The sequence below is a fragment of the Schistocerca gregaria genome, chromosome 1, assembly GCF_023897955.1.
Source record: "Schistocerca gregaria isolate iqSchGreg1 chromosome 1, iqSchGreg1.2, whole genome shotgun sequence".
In the NCBI taxonomy this organism is placed as follows: Eukaryota; Metazoa; Arthropoda; class Insecta; order Orthoptera; family Acrididae; genus Schistocerca; species Schistocerca gregaria.
The window spans coordinates 893386382-893407857 of record NC_064920.1 but is presented as its reverse complement, the minus strand read 5'-3'; the positions used below and the strand labels follow the sequence as shown (position 1 = coordinate 893407857).

Sequence of the window (21476 nt, the reverse complement as noted above, 5' to 3'; positions counted from 1 at the left end):
GTGATACTGAGTATCGACCCATGCTGGAACATGCATGTTAGTACATGGTGTAGCTCCACGGGCTGAATGCAGTCGCTGACTCTGGCATCCAATCAGTTGTAAAGATGGTGAATATTGTCTTCAGAAATGTTATTCCACACCTGCTCAATCTGTCTATGTAGTTCTGTAAGGGTGTTGGTTGACGAGTAGTTTCTTGTCCCATCGTATCCAACATGTGCTCGATTGGAGACAAGTCCAGAGCTAGTGTTAGCCTGGGAAGTTGCTACATGTCTTGCAGTGCACATAGAGTTTTACAGGCAGCATGTGATTGAGCATTATCCTGTTGGAACAACACATCACCTTCCTGCTGCAAGAATGGCAACAGAAGGGGTCAACAACATTCTGCACATACAGAGTGCTGGTTAGAATCTTCTCCAGAAACACCAAAAGTGAATGAGAGTTGTAACTTATTGCACCCTCGACCATAATTCCTGGGGTGGGACCAGTGTGCCTTGAACAGTTGCACTCTGAGACAGCAATCACCAGGTGGTCTACATTGTGAGTGCAAGCGACCATCACTTGCATGCAGGCAGAATCTGCTTTCATCTCTGAAGACCATGGTGCACCACTCCAAATGCCAAGTGATCCTATGATAACAGGTTGAGCTGAGCACGCCGATGCTGTGCTGTAAGTGCAAGACAGGTTAGAGGTGTGCATGCCCATCATCCAGCTGCTAATAACTGATTCACAACTGTTTATGGAGACATGTCTGGGCTCACAAGCTTCTTATCTATGCTGTGATAGCTGTACAATCTGCCACTACTGCCTTTAGAATATGATGATCCTGGCGGGCATCTGTGCTTCATGGATGTCCAGAAACTCACCTCATCTACAGGTATGAGAATGTTTACTGACCACTGAGACCAGCGTAGTTGAAGAAAGGATGCAGCACGTCCAATTTGAATGGTAATTCTCCAAGAGGACCATCCCACCATTCGGAAGGCCACAATTTGACCCCATTCAAACTCGCTCAGTTGGCTGTGGAAGCATGCGTGTGTCTCCATGGCATGGTTTCCTGCCTGTTTCACACGTTTACACCATGCTGAGCCTTCTGGCCGTAAACATTTCCAATGAAAGGGTAGGCACAGACGGCATTCTCATTGCTATGCTGCTGCATTATCTGTTGGAAGGTGTTGAAACCATTATCAGTGTATCTGCTATCTCCCAGGTGACGTATGCCATCATCAATTGAAAATTGACATCATGTTTCCAGGTGTACTTTTTTTCTGATGATGTATTTGTGTATCTTCCCTGTGTTTCTTCACACACTAATGTTGTTATATGATATCAGTGCTAATAGGACAGCATTGTAAATGCTCTAAAATTAACCATTCTCTTTCATGGTAGGTATATGAACATTCTTGTTTCAGAAAGATAATTAGTATCCATACAGCATTCTGTCATGATTGAACCTTTAATTACATGTTGCGGTTGACTCCCATTTTACGTAGCATCATAAATTCTGTAGCAGAATTCAGCCAGATCTGAAATTCTGTTATCCCATTTCATTGTGTATGCAGTGGATACTGAATGGCACATTTACACTAAATAAATAATAACAAAAAATATAGAGAACTCATCAATATTTAAGCAAGACCAAGTTCTGAGAAGCAAATAGAAACATATAGCAGATAGATGTGTAAAAGATACTGAAGTGTGTGTGTGTGTGTGTGTGTGTTTTTTTTTTTTTTTTTTTTTTTTTTTTTTTTTTTTTTTTTACTTCTGGTTTTAAAATGAGGGGGAAATGTCCTTTTTTCCAGATGGTTTGGCTAAGAAATTCGGTTTATCTCCTGAACAGTTTGGAGAAAATTTGAGAGATAATTATCAACGCCATGAAGTAGAACAAGAGCCAACAGAGCCAATTGAAGTTGCAAAGGAGTTTGTCAGCAGGTATGCAAGCTTAATAGTTCTGTATTCTTAGCACATTTGAAAACTTTTGTCAGTGTATAAACTGTGCACTGTTTTCTGTGTCCAATGAGGTACAATAGTTAATCTCAATATATCTCACCAGAAAATCTGTATATCACTGTAGAGTTCTATAGAAATTGGTGCACTTGCAGTAATTGTTAATATACATAATTTTCTGATGGATACTATGCACAAGTAACTACTAACAACATAACTACAGATTGCTATCTGATTGTTTATCAGGAGCCCTCATACACTGCATAGAAAAAATCATCAAGAATATAAGATCAAAACAACGTAGATGATATTGAATGAAGCAAAATTTTCCAAATAACCATTTTTCAGAAAAGCACTGTTGTGGAAGTATGGCCATAAAACGTCTGTCAGTCAGTCAGTGATGAGTTTTTGTAAGTGTGTGCATTAAAACTAACGTATCCCAGCTAACACATGTTATGCTAAAGAGTGCAGTAAACTAATTACATTAGCTTAAGATAATAGTGTCAGTTAAACTGTGAAATCTAGGCAAGCCTAAAATTCCTATACATGATTGGTAATGTTAGATATGAATTTTCTGTGACATTTACTGGATAGAATATTTGGTATTAAATCAACTATTCATAAAGATCAGCATTGGCATTAATTTTTTAAAACAATAATCTGTTTCAAAAAACAGCGCAGCAGTAAGGTAGTCAGCATGTGGTACTGGAAGATGCAGTGTTACTAATAATTAACTCTAATGGCCACTAGTTTTAACATTTACTAATCTGCAAAGAACATGAATCAACTTTTATTCTATCAAGCCCAGAAGATCAGAAGCATTTTATAACATAATGCCAAAAAAGAAAACAGAACTTAAATTCCAAGCATTCAGTTTTTTCCTCATATAACATTTTTAACAGCAAATGCAGGATAATGCACATAGCAAAAAGTGCAACAGAGCGTAATAACTGCAGCATAACACACAGCAACTTAATCCAATTAAACAGCACTGCTAGACACATCCAGACACATTTGTGTACTGGATAAACTTCCTCACACTGAGTGTCGTTTTATAGCTGTGGCTCCACATCAGTGCATATGGAACATATGCTTATTTGGAAAAAAGTGAAATTACCACCAAATGATAATATTCTGCTGTTGATGACTTTGGCATCCATTATCTTACAATTTCTTGGTGTTTACATCATGCGTTATTTTTACGTTTATGTTTTCTCATGTCTGTACATTTCCTGCCATATTGGTTTCTTTGCTATATTTCTTTTTTGTAACTTATTGTTCAAATATACTTTTGTTTTCAGCAAATTTTCATCAGTGGAAGATGTACTGAAAGCTGTTAAGTTCATGGTTGCAATGCAGTTGTCACGTGATCCACTTGTTAGGAAATGTGTGCGAGAGACTTTCTTTGAACGTGCGAAGATCAATGTAAAACCCACGAAAAAAGGAATAAAAGAAATTGATGAAAGTCATCCTTGTTACAGGTACATTTTTCTGATTTATGGCCATAAAATATTTATAAATTATGCATTTTTGCTTGTTTAAAAACAATTTGTGAAATGTCATGGTGCTGATTGAAGTAAATTAATTTTTTTTTCTCAGTATGAAGTATGTTAAGAACAAGCCTGTCCGTGATCTGACTGGAGACCAGTTTCTGAAGCTGACTATAGCTGAAACTGACAAGCTTCTGACAGTTACAATCAGTGAGCAAATTGATGGAATAACATCATCTTCATATATTGAAGAAGTTAAACAGCTATATTACCGGGTGAGATTTTTAATTCAGTGTATAATTATATCTGAAACTTTTACTGCCAAAAAGTAAAGAATTGACAACATGGCAGTTTAATTTGTTACGGTAATAAAAATTCTGAGATGACAACAGTGAATAAAAATTGCAGCCACTAACCTATACCTGTTTTGTGGAGAGGCAATGAAATACACAACAAACCAGAGATTGTCCTAACTTTTGAGCTATTGCTAAAGAAAAAGCTGTAACATGAAAGGTTGTAACGTCCCTTCTTATGATAAGTGCCCGTATCGATCAGCTATTTTTGTTTTCAGTTAAATGTGTGCTACACATAATATATATTTCAGCTGATTTTTAAAATATAGAATGGTAGAAAAATCAGTCCAGTTGTGAACCACCTTATTAGTTTCTTCCATTTAGTTTTATAGAAATATTAAATTTATGGTGCTCCAACTACACAACAATTGCTTTACTTCTCTCATAGTCATCTTCAAATTAGCAAGCTTAAAGGGAATGTGTTCTGCTGGAACTTTTTCATGAAAATTATGATACTTCATCTGCTTTCTTGGATTGAAAGTGAAGAGATCTTTCATTTCTATCACAATGCTTGAACAGTAATTATTATCATTAATTACATTTATAAGCCTAGCCTGCCACAGCATTAGTTTGTGATACTAGGATAAGCACACTTTTGTTAGCTTGAATACATTAATTCCACATATGAACTTTCTTTCCAGTGATTATGCACTGTACAAATGGCAATTCATTCTTAATTGTTTTTGTGATTTGGAAACACATTTTTCTTCTGTGTCAGCTAGTAGTTTTAATTTTTTTTACTTCAGATTTCAAACTTGTTTTTTCTTAATTACTTATCAATGGGGAAAATATCCATTTTTTTTTCTTTGTCAAACTTTATATTGCTGTATAGAAATTTATTGTGATGAATCATAGTGCTAGGGCTGCTGTCATTAAGTTTTTAGCTTATATTTTTTAAGGTTCAGTGCCATCTCTATTTAGAATTCAACAGACATGCTGTCTGAATTAGATTTCATGGCAAGCAAGTTGCAGCATATTACTCAACTTTAACTGTGGCCTAGTTTTGCATTCTAAGTTTGCCTGCATAGCTGGTCTAAGTAGTGACCAAAAGTGTATCTTCAATAATTTCTCAAGAGTAAAAAAAGAAGAAAACATCATGCAATTCCATTATTTTAACGAAAACATTCAGGGAGAACCTTCAGAACCAGTGAAAGCAGCCATTTTGGGACAAGCTGTTATGTGGATGTGAGTCGCAATGTGAGACAGGTTCTGTGATCTGACAAGATAAATGTGCTTGCAGTTGCTAACAACAGAAACTGTAGATGTGACAATCTTCTCCCTGCAGTCTACTGCAATTATTACAAACTGCATAAAAGATAACCATTGGATTGTAATCGAGCAGAGACACAAGATGGTTTTAAAAATTGTTTGTGAGTGGAACAGTAGTGTAAGCTATAAATATTGATTACCATTTTTCCTCACATTAATTAATTGAAAGGATTCTTTTAGCTGACATTCAATGATTTACATTCAATAAAATTCTAACAATGGAAACTCCAGGCAGGAACAGACTGGAAATATTCAATAAAATTCTTTCCTATAGACCTTGAGAAACAAGACATTACTCCCATGGGTGGTAACATAGCTACTGGTTGTGATCTCTACAGAGGAGCCAAACTGTGTCCTACAACATAGGGCAGGGGGTGGGGGTAGGCGTTATCGAGTCATACTGAAGTCTGATTCCATAAGGGAGTCAACCCCAATAGAAAATCAAGCAGTTTGTGATACGTAGAGGAAGCAGCTCCCATCGCGCAACTTAACCTGTGTCGTTTGGTCACCAAGAACTGTTGCATAATGATTTGATTCGTGGATCCAGTTATATGGCTCCTCCATGTATAGCGTTTTTATGACTATGACGTGTGGGACCTGAAGATGGCATCAATGTAATGCCGGAACTGGTAGCACGTAAGAAGTTCATAAAATAAATTTCTACAATACATATGGCTGTTGGTAAATTATTGCATCAAGAAATACATGCCAGCTGTTGTCCCACGGTCCATAATGGATCAACGAAGATCATGAAGAACTGGATCAGCTGGTGATAATGGCAAATAGTAAAGAACAAATTATTTGACTATATGCCTTATGTATCTTTGGCAGTGTGGAATGTTTGAGGATTGACCAACAAAGAGAGCAAATTGAATCAAGTACTCAAAGAAAGAAAAGTAGACATTGCACTAATAACAGAAAGTAAGTAAAAAAGTAAAAGGAACAAAAGATTTGACAGATTACTTAATGCCGTGGAATGAAGACAGACAGATTTCAAAGTTCCAAGAGGTCATGTAACAGCTGTAGATGTGTATGTTCCAGAAGAGGGAAGAAAATGTGGTACTGGTACTTTTTATGATTTTCATAAAGAAGTGACCAAAAAGACAGCCCATATTTTGATTGCTGGTGTTTTCAATGCAAGAGTCAGAAACCTAGCTATACTATGAATAGTAGGATTATTTGGAGGTAAGACTCTTAATTATAATGAACCAGAGCTACACAAGTCTGCCTCTTTTAATAATTTTAAAAAAAGAAAGACATTCATAATTCACGCAGAGTACAGAAGGATCAAGATTTGTTGTTGTTTATATACAATGATAAAACGAAGAATTTTATGCATGCTTATAGAGGAAGCAACAGAGGTAGCAACCATTTCCTTTTAGGATGTACACTAACGCTACTATCAAAGTGGAAGAAAACTAAGCAACTCCAAAAGAAACCACAATATTAGTTGGTAGCAACCATTTCCTTTTAGGATGTACACTAAGGCTACTATCAAAGTGGAAGAAAACTAAGCAACTCCAAAAGAAACCACAATATTAGTTGGTAGCAACCATTTCCTTTTAGGATGTACACTAAGGCTACTATCAAAGTGGAAGAAAACTAAGCAACTCCAAAAGAAACCACAATATTAGTTGTTTAAAGTGCATCTTCTGTTGGGATATACTATTAGAAAAATTTTCAGCACAGTCTCTTTAAGAAAAGCTTGCTTCAGTAACCAGTCTGTAAAGACATCAATATACATAGAATGAAATAATGTTAAGACTTACACCATTTAAACAGCCTCATAAACAATTGAGAAAAGGACAAAAACAGATGAAAAAAAAACACTCAGAATTTGGAACACAAAAATCAAAGAAGCGTTCCTTTTTTTTATATTTAGTTTTGTAGGGCCACATTGAGGAGCAGATCTCCAAGGTAAAAGTAATAACAGATAAAAATAAAGTATTTACAAACCAAAAAAAGACAAACCACAAGTTTTTGTAAACACAATCAACAATATAACACAGGATTCAATTTTTCAAGGAACTCCTGACAGAATAGAAGTAGGAACCCATGAGGAAACTCTTCACCTTTGATTTGAAAGTGCGTGGATTGCTGTTAGGATTTTTGAATTCTTGTGATAGTTTATAAAAAATGTATACAGCAATATACTGCACATCTTTGTGCACAAGAGTCAAGGAAGTGCGATCCGAATGCAGATTAGATTTCTGCCTAGCACTTACTGAGTGAAAACTGCTAATTCTTGGGAATGAGTCAATATTGTTAACAATAAACGAAAGTAAAGAATATATATATTGAGAGGCCAAAGTCAGAATACCTAGACTAATTATCAGAGGTCGACAAGAGGTTCATGAACTTACACCACTTATTGCCCAAACTGCCTGTTTATAAGCCAAAAATGTCCTTCGAGAGTGGCAAGAGTTACTCCAAAATATAATACCATATGTAGTAAGTGAATGAAAGTAAGCAAAGTAGACTACTTTTCGTGTCAAACTATCACTTAATTCCGATACCATTCAAATAGTAAAAATGGCAGCACTAAGTCTTTCAACAAGATCCTGAACATGGGCATTCCATGACAGTTTATTATCTATCTCAACACCAAGGAATTGAAACTGTTCAGTTTCACTAATCATATGCCCATTCTGTGAAATTAAAATGTCAGGTTTTGTTGAATTGTGTGTAAAAAGTTGTAAAAACTGAGTCTTATTGTGATTTTGCTTTAATTTATTTTCTACAAGCCATGAACTGCACTATTTGAAACAGTGCCAATGTTGCACAAAACATCCTTAGTTACCAAGTTAGTGTCATCAGCAAACAGAAGTATTTTAGAATCACCTGTAATACTAGAAGGCATATCATTTATATAAATAAGGAACAGGACAGGCCACGGCACTGATCCCTGGGGCACACCACACTTGACCAGACCCCACAGAGCCATTCCCAATACTATGGGTAATGACCTTTTGGTGTTTATTATTAAAGTAAGACGTGATCCAGTTGTGAGCTACTCCCCGTATTCCATAATGGTCCAACTTCTGAAGCAATATTTTGTGATCAGTTCAATCAAACACCTTAGTTAAATTGAAAAAGATGCCTAACGTTTGAAACCTTTTGTTTAATCTATCCAGTAACTCACAGAGAAAAGAGAATATAGCATTTTCAGTTGTTAAACCACTTCTAAAACCAGACTGTACATTTGATAGCAAATTATGCTAGATAAAGTGATCAATTATCCTTACATATACACAGCCTTTCCAGTAACTGTAGCAAATGGTGATTGCATAGAAATAGGTCTAAAATTGTCTACATTATCCCTTTCTCCCTTTTTATAAGGCGGCTTTACTACTGAGTAGTCTAAATGTCCAGGAAACTGACCATTCTTAAAGGAAAAATTACAAATATGGATAAGTACTGTGCTAACATGTGCAGCACAGTACTTTAATATTCTGCTAGACACTCCATCATGTCCATGAGAGTCCTTAGTCTTCAGTGTTTTAATTACTGACTCATTCTCTCCCTTGCCAGTATCACAGAGGAATATTTCAGACACCAATCACGCAAAGGCATTTTCCCGAGAGAGCTCTATGATTGCCTGTTGAAACTAAGTTTTTATTTAATTCACCAGCAATGCTCAGATAGTGATTGTTAAACACTGTACATGTATCTGACTTATCAGTAACAGAAATGTTTTTACTGTGATTTGACTTTATATTGTTGACTTTGTGCTGCTGACCAGACACTTCACCGAGCGAGATGGCGCAGTGGTTAGACACTGGACTCGCATTCGGGAGGACGACAGTTCAATCCCGCGTCCGGCCATCCTGATTTAGGTTTTTCGTGATTTCCCTAAATCACTCCAGGCAAATGCCGGGGTGGCTCCTCCCAAAGGGCATGGCCGACTTCCCCATCCTTCCGTAATCCGATGAGACTGATGACCTCGCTGTCTGGTCTCCTTCCCTAAACAACCGAACCCAGACACTTCCTTCACGGCTGACCACATGGTTTTAATTTTATCCTGTGAATTAGCTATTCTATTTGCATACCACATACTCTTTGACTTCCTAATAACATTTTTAAGCACCTTACAATACTGTTTGTAATGAGCTACTGTAGCTCGATTGTGACTACTTCTAACATTTTGTAATAATGCCTACTTTGTTCTACACGTTATCCTTATCCCACTAGTCAGTCACTCAGGCTGTCTTTCATTGCTAGTACCTTGTTTAGAATGTTCTAATGGAAAGCAACTTTCAAAGAGCTTGAGAAATGTGTTAAGGAAAGCATTACAGTTTGTAATCTGTTTTATGGGCACTATAAGCATCCTGCACTTTTGTTCCCTAATGAGGTTTAAAAAACTCTCTATTGCCATTGGATTAGCTTTCGTACATAGTTTGTAATTATATATAACAGTTGTTTGACTAAAAAACCTTTTAGTGTTAAAATTTGTGCATCGTGGTCTGAAAGGTTATTCACCCTTTTTCGAACAGAATGACTATCTAGTAGTGAAGAATGAATAAAAATATTGTCTTTGACTATGTTACTGTCACCCTGCACCATTGTTGGGGGGGAGTCTGAATCAGATCATATGAATTTAGGAGATCTTTTAACGTCCTTTTTCTTACACAACCACATACAAAATTAATATTGAAGTCACCACATTTAACTAATTTTTGCTACTTCCAGCAAAGTGAACCAAAAACCCTCTCTATCTTAAACAGAATGCTCTGAAGTCAGAGTTAAGGGACCTGTAAACAACAACAATTAGAAGTGTAGATTCACTAAATCGAACTGTCTCTGCACAACATTCAGATACCTGTTCAGTGCAGTGCCAAAATACGTCTACAGACTCAAATGGAATTCTGTTTTTTATGTACATGACCACTCCCCCACTCCGCGAAGAACTCCTTGAAAAACAGCCAGCTAGTCTGTGTCCTGGTGAAGGAAGCCTCTGAATTGTCAAATTGTTTAAGTAGTGCTCTGATATATCAATAATGTCAGAGCCAACATCTGTAAGCGGTTCACTAATTTCATCTATAATATCTCTTATATTTTGATGAAATATGCTAATTCCTTTACTACTTCGATATCTGGCCTCCTTTGAAAGTGATTCCTTTGTTAGAGGGACTTCCTTTAAGTAGGGATACCTATCAGCTGACTTCAATCTAAAAAAGATGCATCTCTAACACCAACTACTATAGGAATTTTCCCATGCATGATCCCACCACCGCCTATTACACTGTCACTTATAAGCTTTGCCAGCCTCCCCTTCCCATACCTGTTGAGGTGCAGGCCATACCTAGTAAAACCCAATCTGTTGATAGACTCAACTGGCACCACTGCAGTGTGAGCCATGTCCTCCACCATCAATGCCTCCTCCAGCCCAATGTTAACACCCCCAACAGCAGCATTAAGATAAGGCTGCTCATGATGCTGAAACTGTTGCACTTACATTTGTGCCACCAGTTTGTGTAGCTACATTTACCATATCACCATCTACATTATACTCCCCATCCCTATCAAGACTATTCTCAGCTCCACCTGCAATTACTACTTGATCTCTTTTGTAAAATTCCTTCATAACTCCCCTATGTTGTCAGCCACATGAGCTAACCCTGCACTGGACTTCACGATCCTGGTGACCTGGTACTCACTCCCTAACATTTCCTGCTGCTGCTGGCCCACGTCTCTGCCATGCGAACTATGTAGCAGCAGAACCTTCTTCTTTCTGTTAGAATTTGCAACTGCCTTAGGCTTCCTAGTTGCTGAGGACTGCTGCATGTTTCCTACACCTACTTCTCTCCACTAAACTCTGACAGTTGGCCAAATTGCCTTCTTACCAATTGCCAGTTCCCAGTCTCCATTGCCCTTCACCCTCCTCAGTCTATCTAGTTCTTCCTTTGCTTTTCGTAACTGCACAGATTGTACACTCCTGCTCCTCTATCAACTTATTTCTGCTGCAAATTCTGCATTTCAGGAGAGGATCTTGCTAGAATGCTCACTGGCTTCCCCACTGCCCCCCCCCCCCCCTTTTCCAATGAAAATACAAATCTCATACTGTAACCCACTACTCACATACCTATGACATAGCCCACACTTCTCACTCATGGTAAAATGTTAACAGTTACTGAAAGAACTAAACATCTACATTCCCTAAGTTCAATTATAACAGTAGAGTTATTTAAAGAACTAACAATAGTGATATCGAATTTCACTTTCTACTAAGAAACCAACTACTTTTATTGATGCTATTAAACCACAACTAATATCAATACCACAAGACCTTCACACAATTTCTTATCCAAATGAAAAGAAATCCAAGCAACACTGGAACATTCAACAAAATTAAATTCAGTGAACAAAAGTTTTACTGAAATATTTCACTACAAACAACAAGAAACATCAGCTGAAAACTACTGTTTTAAATTTAATAAATGACATCAATGCGAAAAGAACACTATTTGAATACAGTGTGCAAACAACTTTGTCAGTACTTAGCTTTAGAACTGCTACAGCTGCAACTGCACTCTGCAAAATATAAGAATATAGCGTCTGTTAAGTCTAAATTTTTGCAGGACCAAGTACATACACTAGTGGCTTCCAGTAGACTGAATCAAAACAGTTGTAAATACAGTGCCGCTAAAACTATTTTTAGCAGCCATAAAAGAAGCTGGTACATCCTTAAACTGGGAGAATAAAAGTATCATAATGGAACATAGTAATACAGCCTTTGTTTTTGGTCTTGACATTATACTGTACAAAGAAGGGCACAAATGTAGTGATGTACCATACAATGAACAGGTGGCAAAAGAAGTAGCTGACAAGATGATAGCAATTTATTTGCTGATAATTTCATAGTGTAGGGGAATGAGTAGGGAATACAGAAGCAGTTACATGTCAGGAAGAAGTTGTGAAGAATATGGCCTAAAATTTACACAAAGAAATTTGAGCTGTTGATCAAAACAAGAAAAAAATTATAGCCCTCTAGTAAACATAAATTTAGACGCTAAACAGCAAAAAACAGTGGAAAGCTGTAAGTGCTTGAGGAGTGTTGTATAAGAAAATGTAAAAAATGACAAAGAGATAAGTGAATGGGCCAGACAAGTTGATAGCTTTATGAGAAATTTGAGAGTATTGATATGGTACAAAGAAATCCCCCAGAAAAATGGATGACACTTCTAACATATTATACACCAAGTCTGTTATACCTTGAAGAAAGCTAGATCATGAAGGAAAGTGTAAAAAATAACAAGTGACGAAGTGAAATGAAGATTTTAAAAAGTCAGATAGGTGTAACTAAAATGGGAAAAAATGAGAGATGAAAGTGTATGTCAGAGAACACCGGAGGAACCCTACCAGATAAAATTGAGGAAAGAAATTTAAAATGGTATGGGCATTTGAAGAGAATGGATGTGACAAGGATGCTTGGAAAGATGGAGGGCAAGAAACCAAGAGCAAGGCTGAGGGACAAGTGTCTAAAAGGAGTGGAGAAAGTGGTCAGAAAAGAGGAGGAGACTTATCAAGAGCATTGACACAGAGCTGGTGGGATGACCAAAGAAGATGGAGAGGCTTGTGTTCCAAGGAGGCCCTGCCAGTGGTGGGAAACTGTACAAGATGATTGTACTGTTCACATTTCATATAAAAAAGATTGGAAAAACTGTGAAGATGAAGTTGAAAGTACACCCGAAAATTTGTAATTATAATGAGATTAAGTTAGTGTACAATCAAAACATTGGATAGGAAATTATTGAAATTGACAATGAAGTCATAGAGCCAGTCCATGCAGTCTTGTGTACTCTCTTTGTCAGAAATGTTCCAGCACAGGTTTTTTTTTTCATTTCTGAATTTGCAATACTAAAAAGGAACAAATGTTTTTATGTTACCTGGTATATGTGTGTCATTGAAACGACCTTGGCCATGTTTCCATGTGAATTTACTATGTGGTAGGACTGTGCTTAGCAACACACTGGGTTCTTGGCGAATTAGTTACAGTGGCACAGTGGATCTTGAGAGTAAGCAGAGAGTCAAAATTAAGTTCTGTAGCAAGCTCAGAAAAACTCCTATTGAAACATGGACAATGATTAAGCAAGCAAATGCCGACAAGGCACTTTCAAGAAATCGTGTTTTCGAGTGGCATGAAAGGTTTTGTGAAGGCAGAGATGCAGTGCAATACAATCCCAGAGCTGGTCGCCCATCTACAGCACAATCGATGCAAGTGTGAAGTGTTTAAGGCAGTTATTGCAAGAACACTGTGATGTAACTGTGAGGTTACCAAAAGAACATAACTTGAATCATGACGGGTGTCATAAGGTTTCATGCGAAGATTAAGGGAAAAAAGAAACTTAATGCAAAACTTGTCACACACACACACACACACACACACACACACACACACACACACACAACAGACAGGCAGAAAGAGGAAAGACAAAGAACATATGCTGAACTGCTGTATGGAACCAGACATGATCCCACATTTCCGCCAAAGATTATTGCTGGGGATGAAAGTTGGTGCCACCAGTATGACTGTCACACGAAGTGTCAAAGTGCTGAATGATAGTCCTGGATTACCAGCCTCAAAAATGGTCAAATGACGACCTTTGAGAACAAAGACAATGTTGATTGCATTCTTTGATGCTAAAGGATTAGTTCACCATGAGTATGTTCCTCCAGATCAAACAGTGAACCAAATTCTCTAAATCAGATTCTTGAAATGTTTGTGACTAGCAGTTTGATGTCACTGCCCTGATTTGTGGCATTCTCAGGACTGGTTCTTACTGCATGACAATGCAAGAATCTATACTGCTTTATCTGTTACCGAGTATATGGCCAAAACATTCTGTTATTGCCTTCCCACATCCGCCGTATTCACCTGACCTCTCGCCATGTGATTTTTTTCTTGTTTCTGTGAGAGGAAAGGTGACTGAAAGGAAAGTTTCATCAGGATATCGCAGACATCCAACTAACTGTACCAAGTGTGCTTACAAGCATCACAATTACAAATTTTCTTGCTTGCTTTCAAAATCTTCAGAAACGTTGGTGACTGTGTGTAGATAACCAAGGGGACTACTTTGATAGAAGCTAAGATTGTAACTTGGTAAGTAAAGTTTCCTATTTTTTTAAAAAAAAAAAGACCTGTTCAGGAACTTCTCTGACAAAGGAAATACATGACATGAAGATGACAACTGAGTGTACACGGGTAGAGTCAAACAAAGGGTTGAGAAGAGCATTTACTAAACTAAATGGAGTTTGCAGAATGAAACAAAAAGTTTATCGTCAGTGTTTATTACGTGTTTTGACTTATAGCGGTGAGGCATTAATAAATATAAAAACTGATGGTTGCTAGCAAACAGTGGAGATGTGCATGGTAGCAATTTTGTGAAGAGGCAGGAAAACAAAGAAATGAATGGAGGAACATATTGGAGTGGTAGATGTAATTGTTAATGTAATGAAAATGAGGTGGGCAGAACATTTTGCCAGGCAAATGGATGCTACATGGAGCAATGAAGTTAAATGTTTGAGTCAAAGGATAAGAATAGACAAAGAGAACAGTCCTATGGAAGGTGAGACAATCTCATTAGAAAATGTGTTGGAGCAGTGTGTTTTTGTATAAATGAAGGCTGTAATACACTGGTGTGCGAATCTTATGGGCAAAAGTAACTTGAATTTTGTGTCGCTGCCAAGCAACATAGGTCAATGAAACTTGGACCATACATAGAAAGAACTGCTACAGAAGTTGACTGAAAGAAATATGCAATCTACATCTACATCTACATCTACATCCATACTCCGCAAGCCACCTGACGGTGTGTGGCGGAGGGTACCCTGAGTACCTCTATCGGTTCTCCCTTCTATTCCGGTCTCGTATTGTACGTGGAAAGAAGGATTGTCGGTATGCTTCTGTGTCGGCTCTAATCTCTCTGATTTTATCCTCATGGTCTCTTCGCGAGATATACGTACGAGGGAGCAGTATACTGCTTGACTCTTCGGTGAAGGTGTGTTCTCGAATCTTTAACAAAAGCCTGTACCGAGCTACTGAGCGTCTCTCCTGCAGAGTCTGCCACTGGAGTTTATCATCTCCGTAACTCTTTCGCGATTACTAAATGATCCTGTAACGAAGCGCGCTGCTCTCCGTTGGATCTTCTCTATCTCTTCTATCAACCCTATCTGGTGCGGATCCCACACTGCTGAGCAGTATTCAAGCAGTGGGCGAACAAGCGTACTGTAACCTACTTCCTTTGTTGTCGGATTGCATTTCTTTAGGATTCTTCCAATGAATCTCAGTCTGGCATCTGCTTTACCGATGATCAACTTTATATGATCATTCCATTTTAAATCACTCCTAATGCGTACTCCCAGATAATTTATGGAATTAACTGCTTCCAGTTGCTGACCTGTTATTTTGTACTAAATGATAAGGGACCTATCTTTCTATGTATTCGCATCACATTACACTTGTCTACATTGAGATTCAATTGCCATTCCGTGTACCATGCGTCAATTCGCTGCAGGTCCTCCTGCATTTCAGTACAATTTTCCATTGTTGCAACCTCTTGATACACCACAGCATCATCTGCAAAAAGCCTCAGTGAACTTCCGATGTCATCCACCAGGTCATTTATGTATATTGTGAATAGCAACGGTCCTATGACACTCCCCTGCGGCACACCTGAAATCACTCTTACTTCGGAAGACTCTCTCCATTGAGAATGACATGCTGCGTTTTGTTATCTAGGAACTCCTCAATCCAATCACACAATTGATCTGATAGTCCGTATGCTCTTACTTTGTTCATTAAACGACTGTGGGGAACTGTGTCAAACGCCTTGCGGAAGTAAGAAACACGGCAGCTACCTGTGAACCTGTGTCTAAGGCCCTCTGAGTCTCATGGACGAATAGCGCGAGCTGGGTTTCACACGACCGTCTTTTTCGAAACCCATGCTGATTCCTACAGAGTAGGTTTCTAGTCTCCAGAAAAGACATTATACTCGAACATAATACGTGTTCCAAAATTCTACAACAGATCGACGTTAGAGATATAGGTCTATAGTTCTGCACATCTGTTCGACGTCCCTTCTTGAAAATGGGGATGACCTGTGCCCTTTTCCAATCCTTTGGAACGCTTTGCTCTTCTAGAGACCTACGGTACACCGCTGGAAGAAGGGGGGGCAAGTTCCTTCGCGTACTCTGTGTAAAATCGAACTGGTATCCCATCAGGACCTGCAGCCTTTCCTCTTTTGAGCGATTTTAATTGTTTCTCTATCCCTCTGTCGTCTATTTCGATATCTACCATTTTGTCAACTGTGCGAAAATCTAGAGAAGGAAGCACAGTGCAGTCTTCCTCTGTGAAACAGCTTTGGAAGAAGACATTTAGTATTTCGGCCTTTAGTCTGTCATCCTCTTTTTCAGTACCATTTTGGTCACAGAGTGTCTGGACATTTTGTTTTGATCCACCTACCGCTTTGACATAGGACCAAAATTTCTTAGGATTTTCTGCCAAGTCAGTACATAGAACTTTACTTTCGAATTCATTGAAAGCCTCTCGCATAGCCCCCCTCACACTACATTTCGCTTCGCGTAATTTTTGTTTGTCTGCAAGGCTTTGGCTATGTTTATGTTTGCTGTGACGTTCCCTTTGCTTCCGCAGCAGTTTTCTAACTCGGTTGTTGTACCACGGTGGCTCTTTCCCGTCTCTTACGATCTTGCTTGGCACATACTCATCTAACGCATATTGTACGATGGTTTTGAACTTTGTCCACTGATCCTGATGCAATGAGATGAACATAAATGACATTTTAATTCCAAGACAATAATTACAATGATGGCCCCCTGGACATCTAAAATAGGCGAGATATGGTTCGTAATAGTGTGTGTGATCACCATGTGCAGCAACGCTTACTCTGATCTTGCTCCGATGCTGGCCACAAGGTTGATGATGAGTTCTTATCATAGGGCATTCCTGCACCAGTGTGGTTGACAACTGCTGGATGGCCATTTGTGCATGTGAACATGTTGCAAAGTATCCCACTCCAATGCTTTCCACACATGGTTAAATTGGGGAGGGGGGAACAGGCAGGCAAGTCCATTCACTGAATATTGCCTTGCCCCAAGAGCTCACTCCAACAGTGCTGTTTGATGCAATAGCAGATTGTCATCCATCAAAATGAAGTCAGGACTGATTGTAACTCTGGAAAGATGCACATGGAGATGGAGTAGTGTCACAATAACATTGGCCATTGAGTGCACCATTTCCAAAGATTTATAGTTCAGTACACCCATACAACATTGTGATATCTACATCTACATGATTACTCTGCTATTTTCAATAAACTGCATGGCAGAGGGTTTAGTGAACCACCTTGAAGCTGTCTCTCTACCATTCTACTCTCAAATGGCGTGCGTGAAAAACAAGTACTTAAATTTTTCTGTGCGAGGCCTGATTTCTCTTATTTTATCCTGATGATCATTTCTCCCTATGTAGCTGAGTGCCAACAGAATGTTTCCGCAATCGGAGGAGAAAACTGGTGATTGAAATTTCATGAGAAGATCCCGTCGCAACGAAAAATGCCTTTGTTTTAGTGATTGCCACTCCAATTCACGTATCATCTCCCCTATTTTACAATAAAACAAAACGAGCTGCCCTTCTTTGAACTTTTTTGATTTCATCAGTCAGTCCCATGTGGTGCGGATCCCACACAGCACAACATTACTCCAGAACAGGACAGACAAGTGTATAAGCAGTCTCTTTAATAGACTTGTTGCACCTTTTAAGTGTTCTGTCAGTGAATCAAAGTTTTTGATTTGCTCTACCCGCAACACTATCAATGTGATTGTTCCAATTCAGGTTATTTGTAATTGTAATCTGTAAGTATTTAGTTGAATTTACAGCCTTCAGGTTTGTGTAACTTGAGGCATAATCGAGATTTAGTGGATTTCTTTTAATACTCATGTGAATAACTTCACACTTTTCTTTATTCAGTGTCAATTGTCACTTTTCACACAATACAAATATCTTAACTAAATCATTTTGCAATTTATTTTGATAATTTGATGACTTTACAAGACGGTAAATGACAGCATCATCTGTAAAAACTCTAAGATGGCTACTCAGATTGTCTCCTATGTCGTTAATATAGATCAGGAATAACAGAGGACCTGTAACACTTCCTTGGGGAATGCCAGATATTACTTCTGTTTTACTCGGTGACTTTCCGTCTATTACTACGAACTGTGACCTTTCTCACAGGAAATCATGAATCCAAGTGCAACACTGAGGCGATATTCCATAGGCACACAGGTTGGTTAGAAGATGTTTGTGAGGAACAGTGTCAAAAGCCTTCTGGAAATCTAAAAATATGAAATCAATTTGACATCGCCTGTCCGTAGTACTCATTACTTCATGAGTATAAAGAGCTAGTGTGCTTCACAAGAACAATATTTTCTAAAACCGTGCTAATTATGTGTCAATAAATCTTTTTCTTCAAGGTACTTCATTATGTTAGGACGCAGTATGTGTTCCAAAACCTTACTGCAAATCGATGTTTGTGATATGGGCTGTAATTCAGCGGATTCCTCCTCCTTTCCTTTTTGGGTATTAGTGTGACTACAGCAATTTTCCAGTCTTTAGATATGGATCTTTCTGTGAACAAGTGGTTGTATATAATTGCTAAATATGGAGCTATTGTATCAGCATACTCTGAAAGGAACCTGACTGTACCGGAAACCTTGCCTTTATTAAGTGATTTAAGCTGATTTGCTAAACCGAGGATATCTACTTATATGTTTGTCATCTTGGCTGTTGTTCTTGATTGGAAATCAGGAATATTTACTTCATCTGCTTTTGTGGCACTGTAACCAGTGACCAGAGTCTCTTTGGATTTTCTTCCAGATTTTGAGACAGAGTTTCGTTGTGGAAATTATTATAAGCATCTCAATTGAAGTACGCGCAATCTTTTGAACTTCTGCAAAACTTTGCCAATTTTGGGGATTTTGCTTTCTTTTAAATTTGGCATGTTTTTTTGTTGCTTCTGCAACAGCAATCTGACACCTGTTTTGTGTATCATGGGGGATCAGTACCATCACTTATTAATTTATGTGGTATATGTCTCTAAATTTCCATCGAATCTATCTCTTTGAAATCATTCCACATATTTTCTGCACTTACATGATCAGAACGGCAGGAGAAGAGACTGTCTCTTAAAAACACATTAAGAGCATTTTTACCAGCTTTTGTAAATAGATGTACGTCGGGTTTCTCTTTGATGGTTGAGGGTGTTGTGGTATTCAGCCTTAGAGCAACTGTCTTGTGGTCACTAATCCCTATAACCATCATGATACTCCCTGTTTGTCCCGGATTATTTGTTGCTAAGAGGTCAAGTATGCTTTCACATCCATTTATGCTTCAAGTGGGCTCGTGTACGAACTGTTAAAAATATTTTTCTGAGAAAGCATTCAGTAAAATTTCAGATGACGTTTTATGCCTGCCACTGGCTTTAAATGCATAATTTTTCCAGCATAGTGAGGGTAGATTGAAGTCACCACTGACTATAATTGTATGAATGGAGTATCTATTTGAAATGAAACTCAAGTTTTCCTTGAACTGTTCAGCAATTGTATCTTCTGAGTCGAGGGGTTGGTAAAATGATCCAATTAATAGTTTAGTCAAATTGCCAAGTATAACCTCTACCCATACTATTTCGCAGGAACTATCTACTTCAATTTCGCTACAAGGTAAACTACTTCTGACAGCAATAAATACTCCTCCACCAACTGTATTTAATCTATCCTTTCTGAACACTGTTACTTCGTTTGAAAAAATTTCAGCTGAACTTATTTCTGGCCTTAGCCAGCTTTCCGTACATATAATATTTGAGCTTCAGTGCTTTCTATAAGCGCTTGGAGCTCTGGTTCTTTCCCAATACAGCTACGACAATTTACAACTACAGTACCGATAGTTTCTACAACTACCTTACTGTGTTTTACCTGTGCCCTTTTAGATGTACGCCCATTCTGTGGTTTCCTGAGACACTCTAACCTAAAAAAACTGCCTAATCCCTTCCACACAGCCCCCGCTCCATGTGTAGTCACTTCCTGTGTGTAGTCGATTCCCGACTTATTAAGTGGAACCCAGAAACCCACCACCCATTGGCGCAAGTCGAGGAATCTGCCGCCTACACAGTCACAGAACCACCACGGCCTCTGATTCAGACCCTCGACTCGGCTGTGCTCTAAAGGACCACAGTCGAGACAAGGGTCAAAAACCACGGTGGTACTGCATGCTATACTGTTATTAAAATAAAAGGTTGTGCCTAGTAATCACTCAAGTGCACAATAAATTACAAAAATAAACTAGTAACTACACAGATAACTGAAAATAGGTTGCTCCTGTTTGAAGCTTGTAAAAATATGTAACAAACAAACGGTGTACTCGCCTTATTGGCAGCGGGAACTCGAGATGTGCTCTCACTGACAGTCCAACCCACAGCATAACACCTGGACCACCAAAACCATAATGTTCAACAATGTTCCCACCTCTTGCTGTATGAAGATATGTCCAGCATTGTTGAACATGATTGTTTTGGTGGTTCAGGTGTTAGAGTGAGGGAGGCATGTTACACGGATGTACAGACCTCAAAATCTTTGAACAGGATACATTTACTGATCAACATTATAATGACACTGTACTCCCTCCTCAAGTGCATCTATCGAGGGGCCCACTTGGTCATTTTTATGTATGACTATGCACAACCGTATCAAACGAGAGGAGCTGCAGCAAATGCACTGGCTTGCCTGTTCGCATTTAAATCCATTGTCCATGTGTGAGGTGTATTGGAAAGACAAAATGCAGCATGTCCATGTGCATCAGTGACCATGCAGCAATTGTCAAACACATTGGTGGAGGAATGGAATGTCATATTCCAAGAACTCCTTACCGATCATGTGGCCAGCATGGGGGGGGGGGGGGGGGGTAGGGGGGGGGGGGGGGAATTTGCTGCTGAACGTGCACAGCAGTCCATAGTGATCACATCCTCTATTAAGAGCAATGTCCTGGCATTTTTAATATCCAGGGGACCATCATGAATCATGCTGACTTCAGTCCACTTATCGTCTTTGAAGAAAAATGTCATTTTGTGTATGTCTCACTGCATATTTGTTTCAATTACCATCTTTACTACACTGTGACTGTTCTCTATATGTTTGGTCCACATATCACTGAGCTGCGTTACTTGGCACTGACACATCATGCAAAAGGTACTTTCATTCTTGAATTTTTCTCACCTATGCACATAGAGAAATCTGCTGAAAGTCTTAGATCCATCAGTGGATGACAAATTTTCGATGCAATTACGGAGTATAAATCTGACTCTGTGCTCAGTCGGAGCACATCTTTGCCTAAATTTTCTAAGAATGTGTATTT

General features: G+C 38.5%; 1 protein-coding gene across 2 annotated transcripts in view; it reads left to right on the top strand.

Moving 5' to 3' along the window:
- The window catches only part of LOC126273816 (transcription elongation factor SPT6), a 144858-nt gene that overhangs the window by 74710 nt on the left and 48672 nt on the right, over positions 1 to 21476 (top strand). For both annotated transcript variants that reach the window (XM_049977063.1, XM_049977062.1), the window contains 3 exons: positions 1800 to 1929; positions 3246 to 3425; positions 3544 to 3709. In XM_049977063.1, coding sequence (XP_049833020.1) covers positions 1800 to 1929; positions 3246 to 3425; positions 3544 to 3709 — 476 coding nt within the window. The remainder of the gene's footprint in view (positions 1 to 1799; positions 1930 to 3245; positions 3426 to 3543; positions 3710 to 21476) is intronic.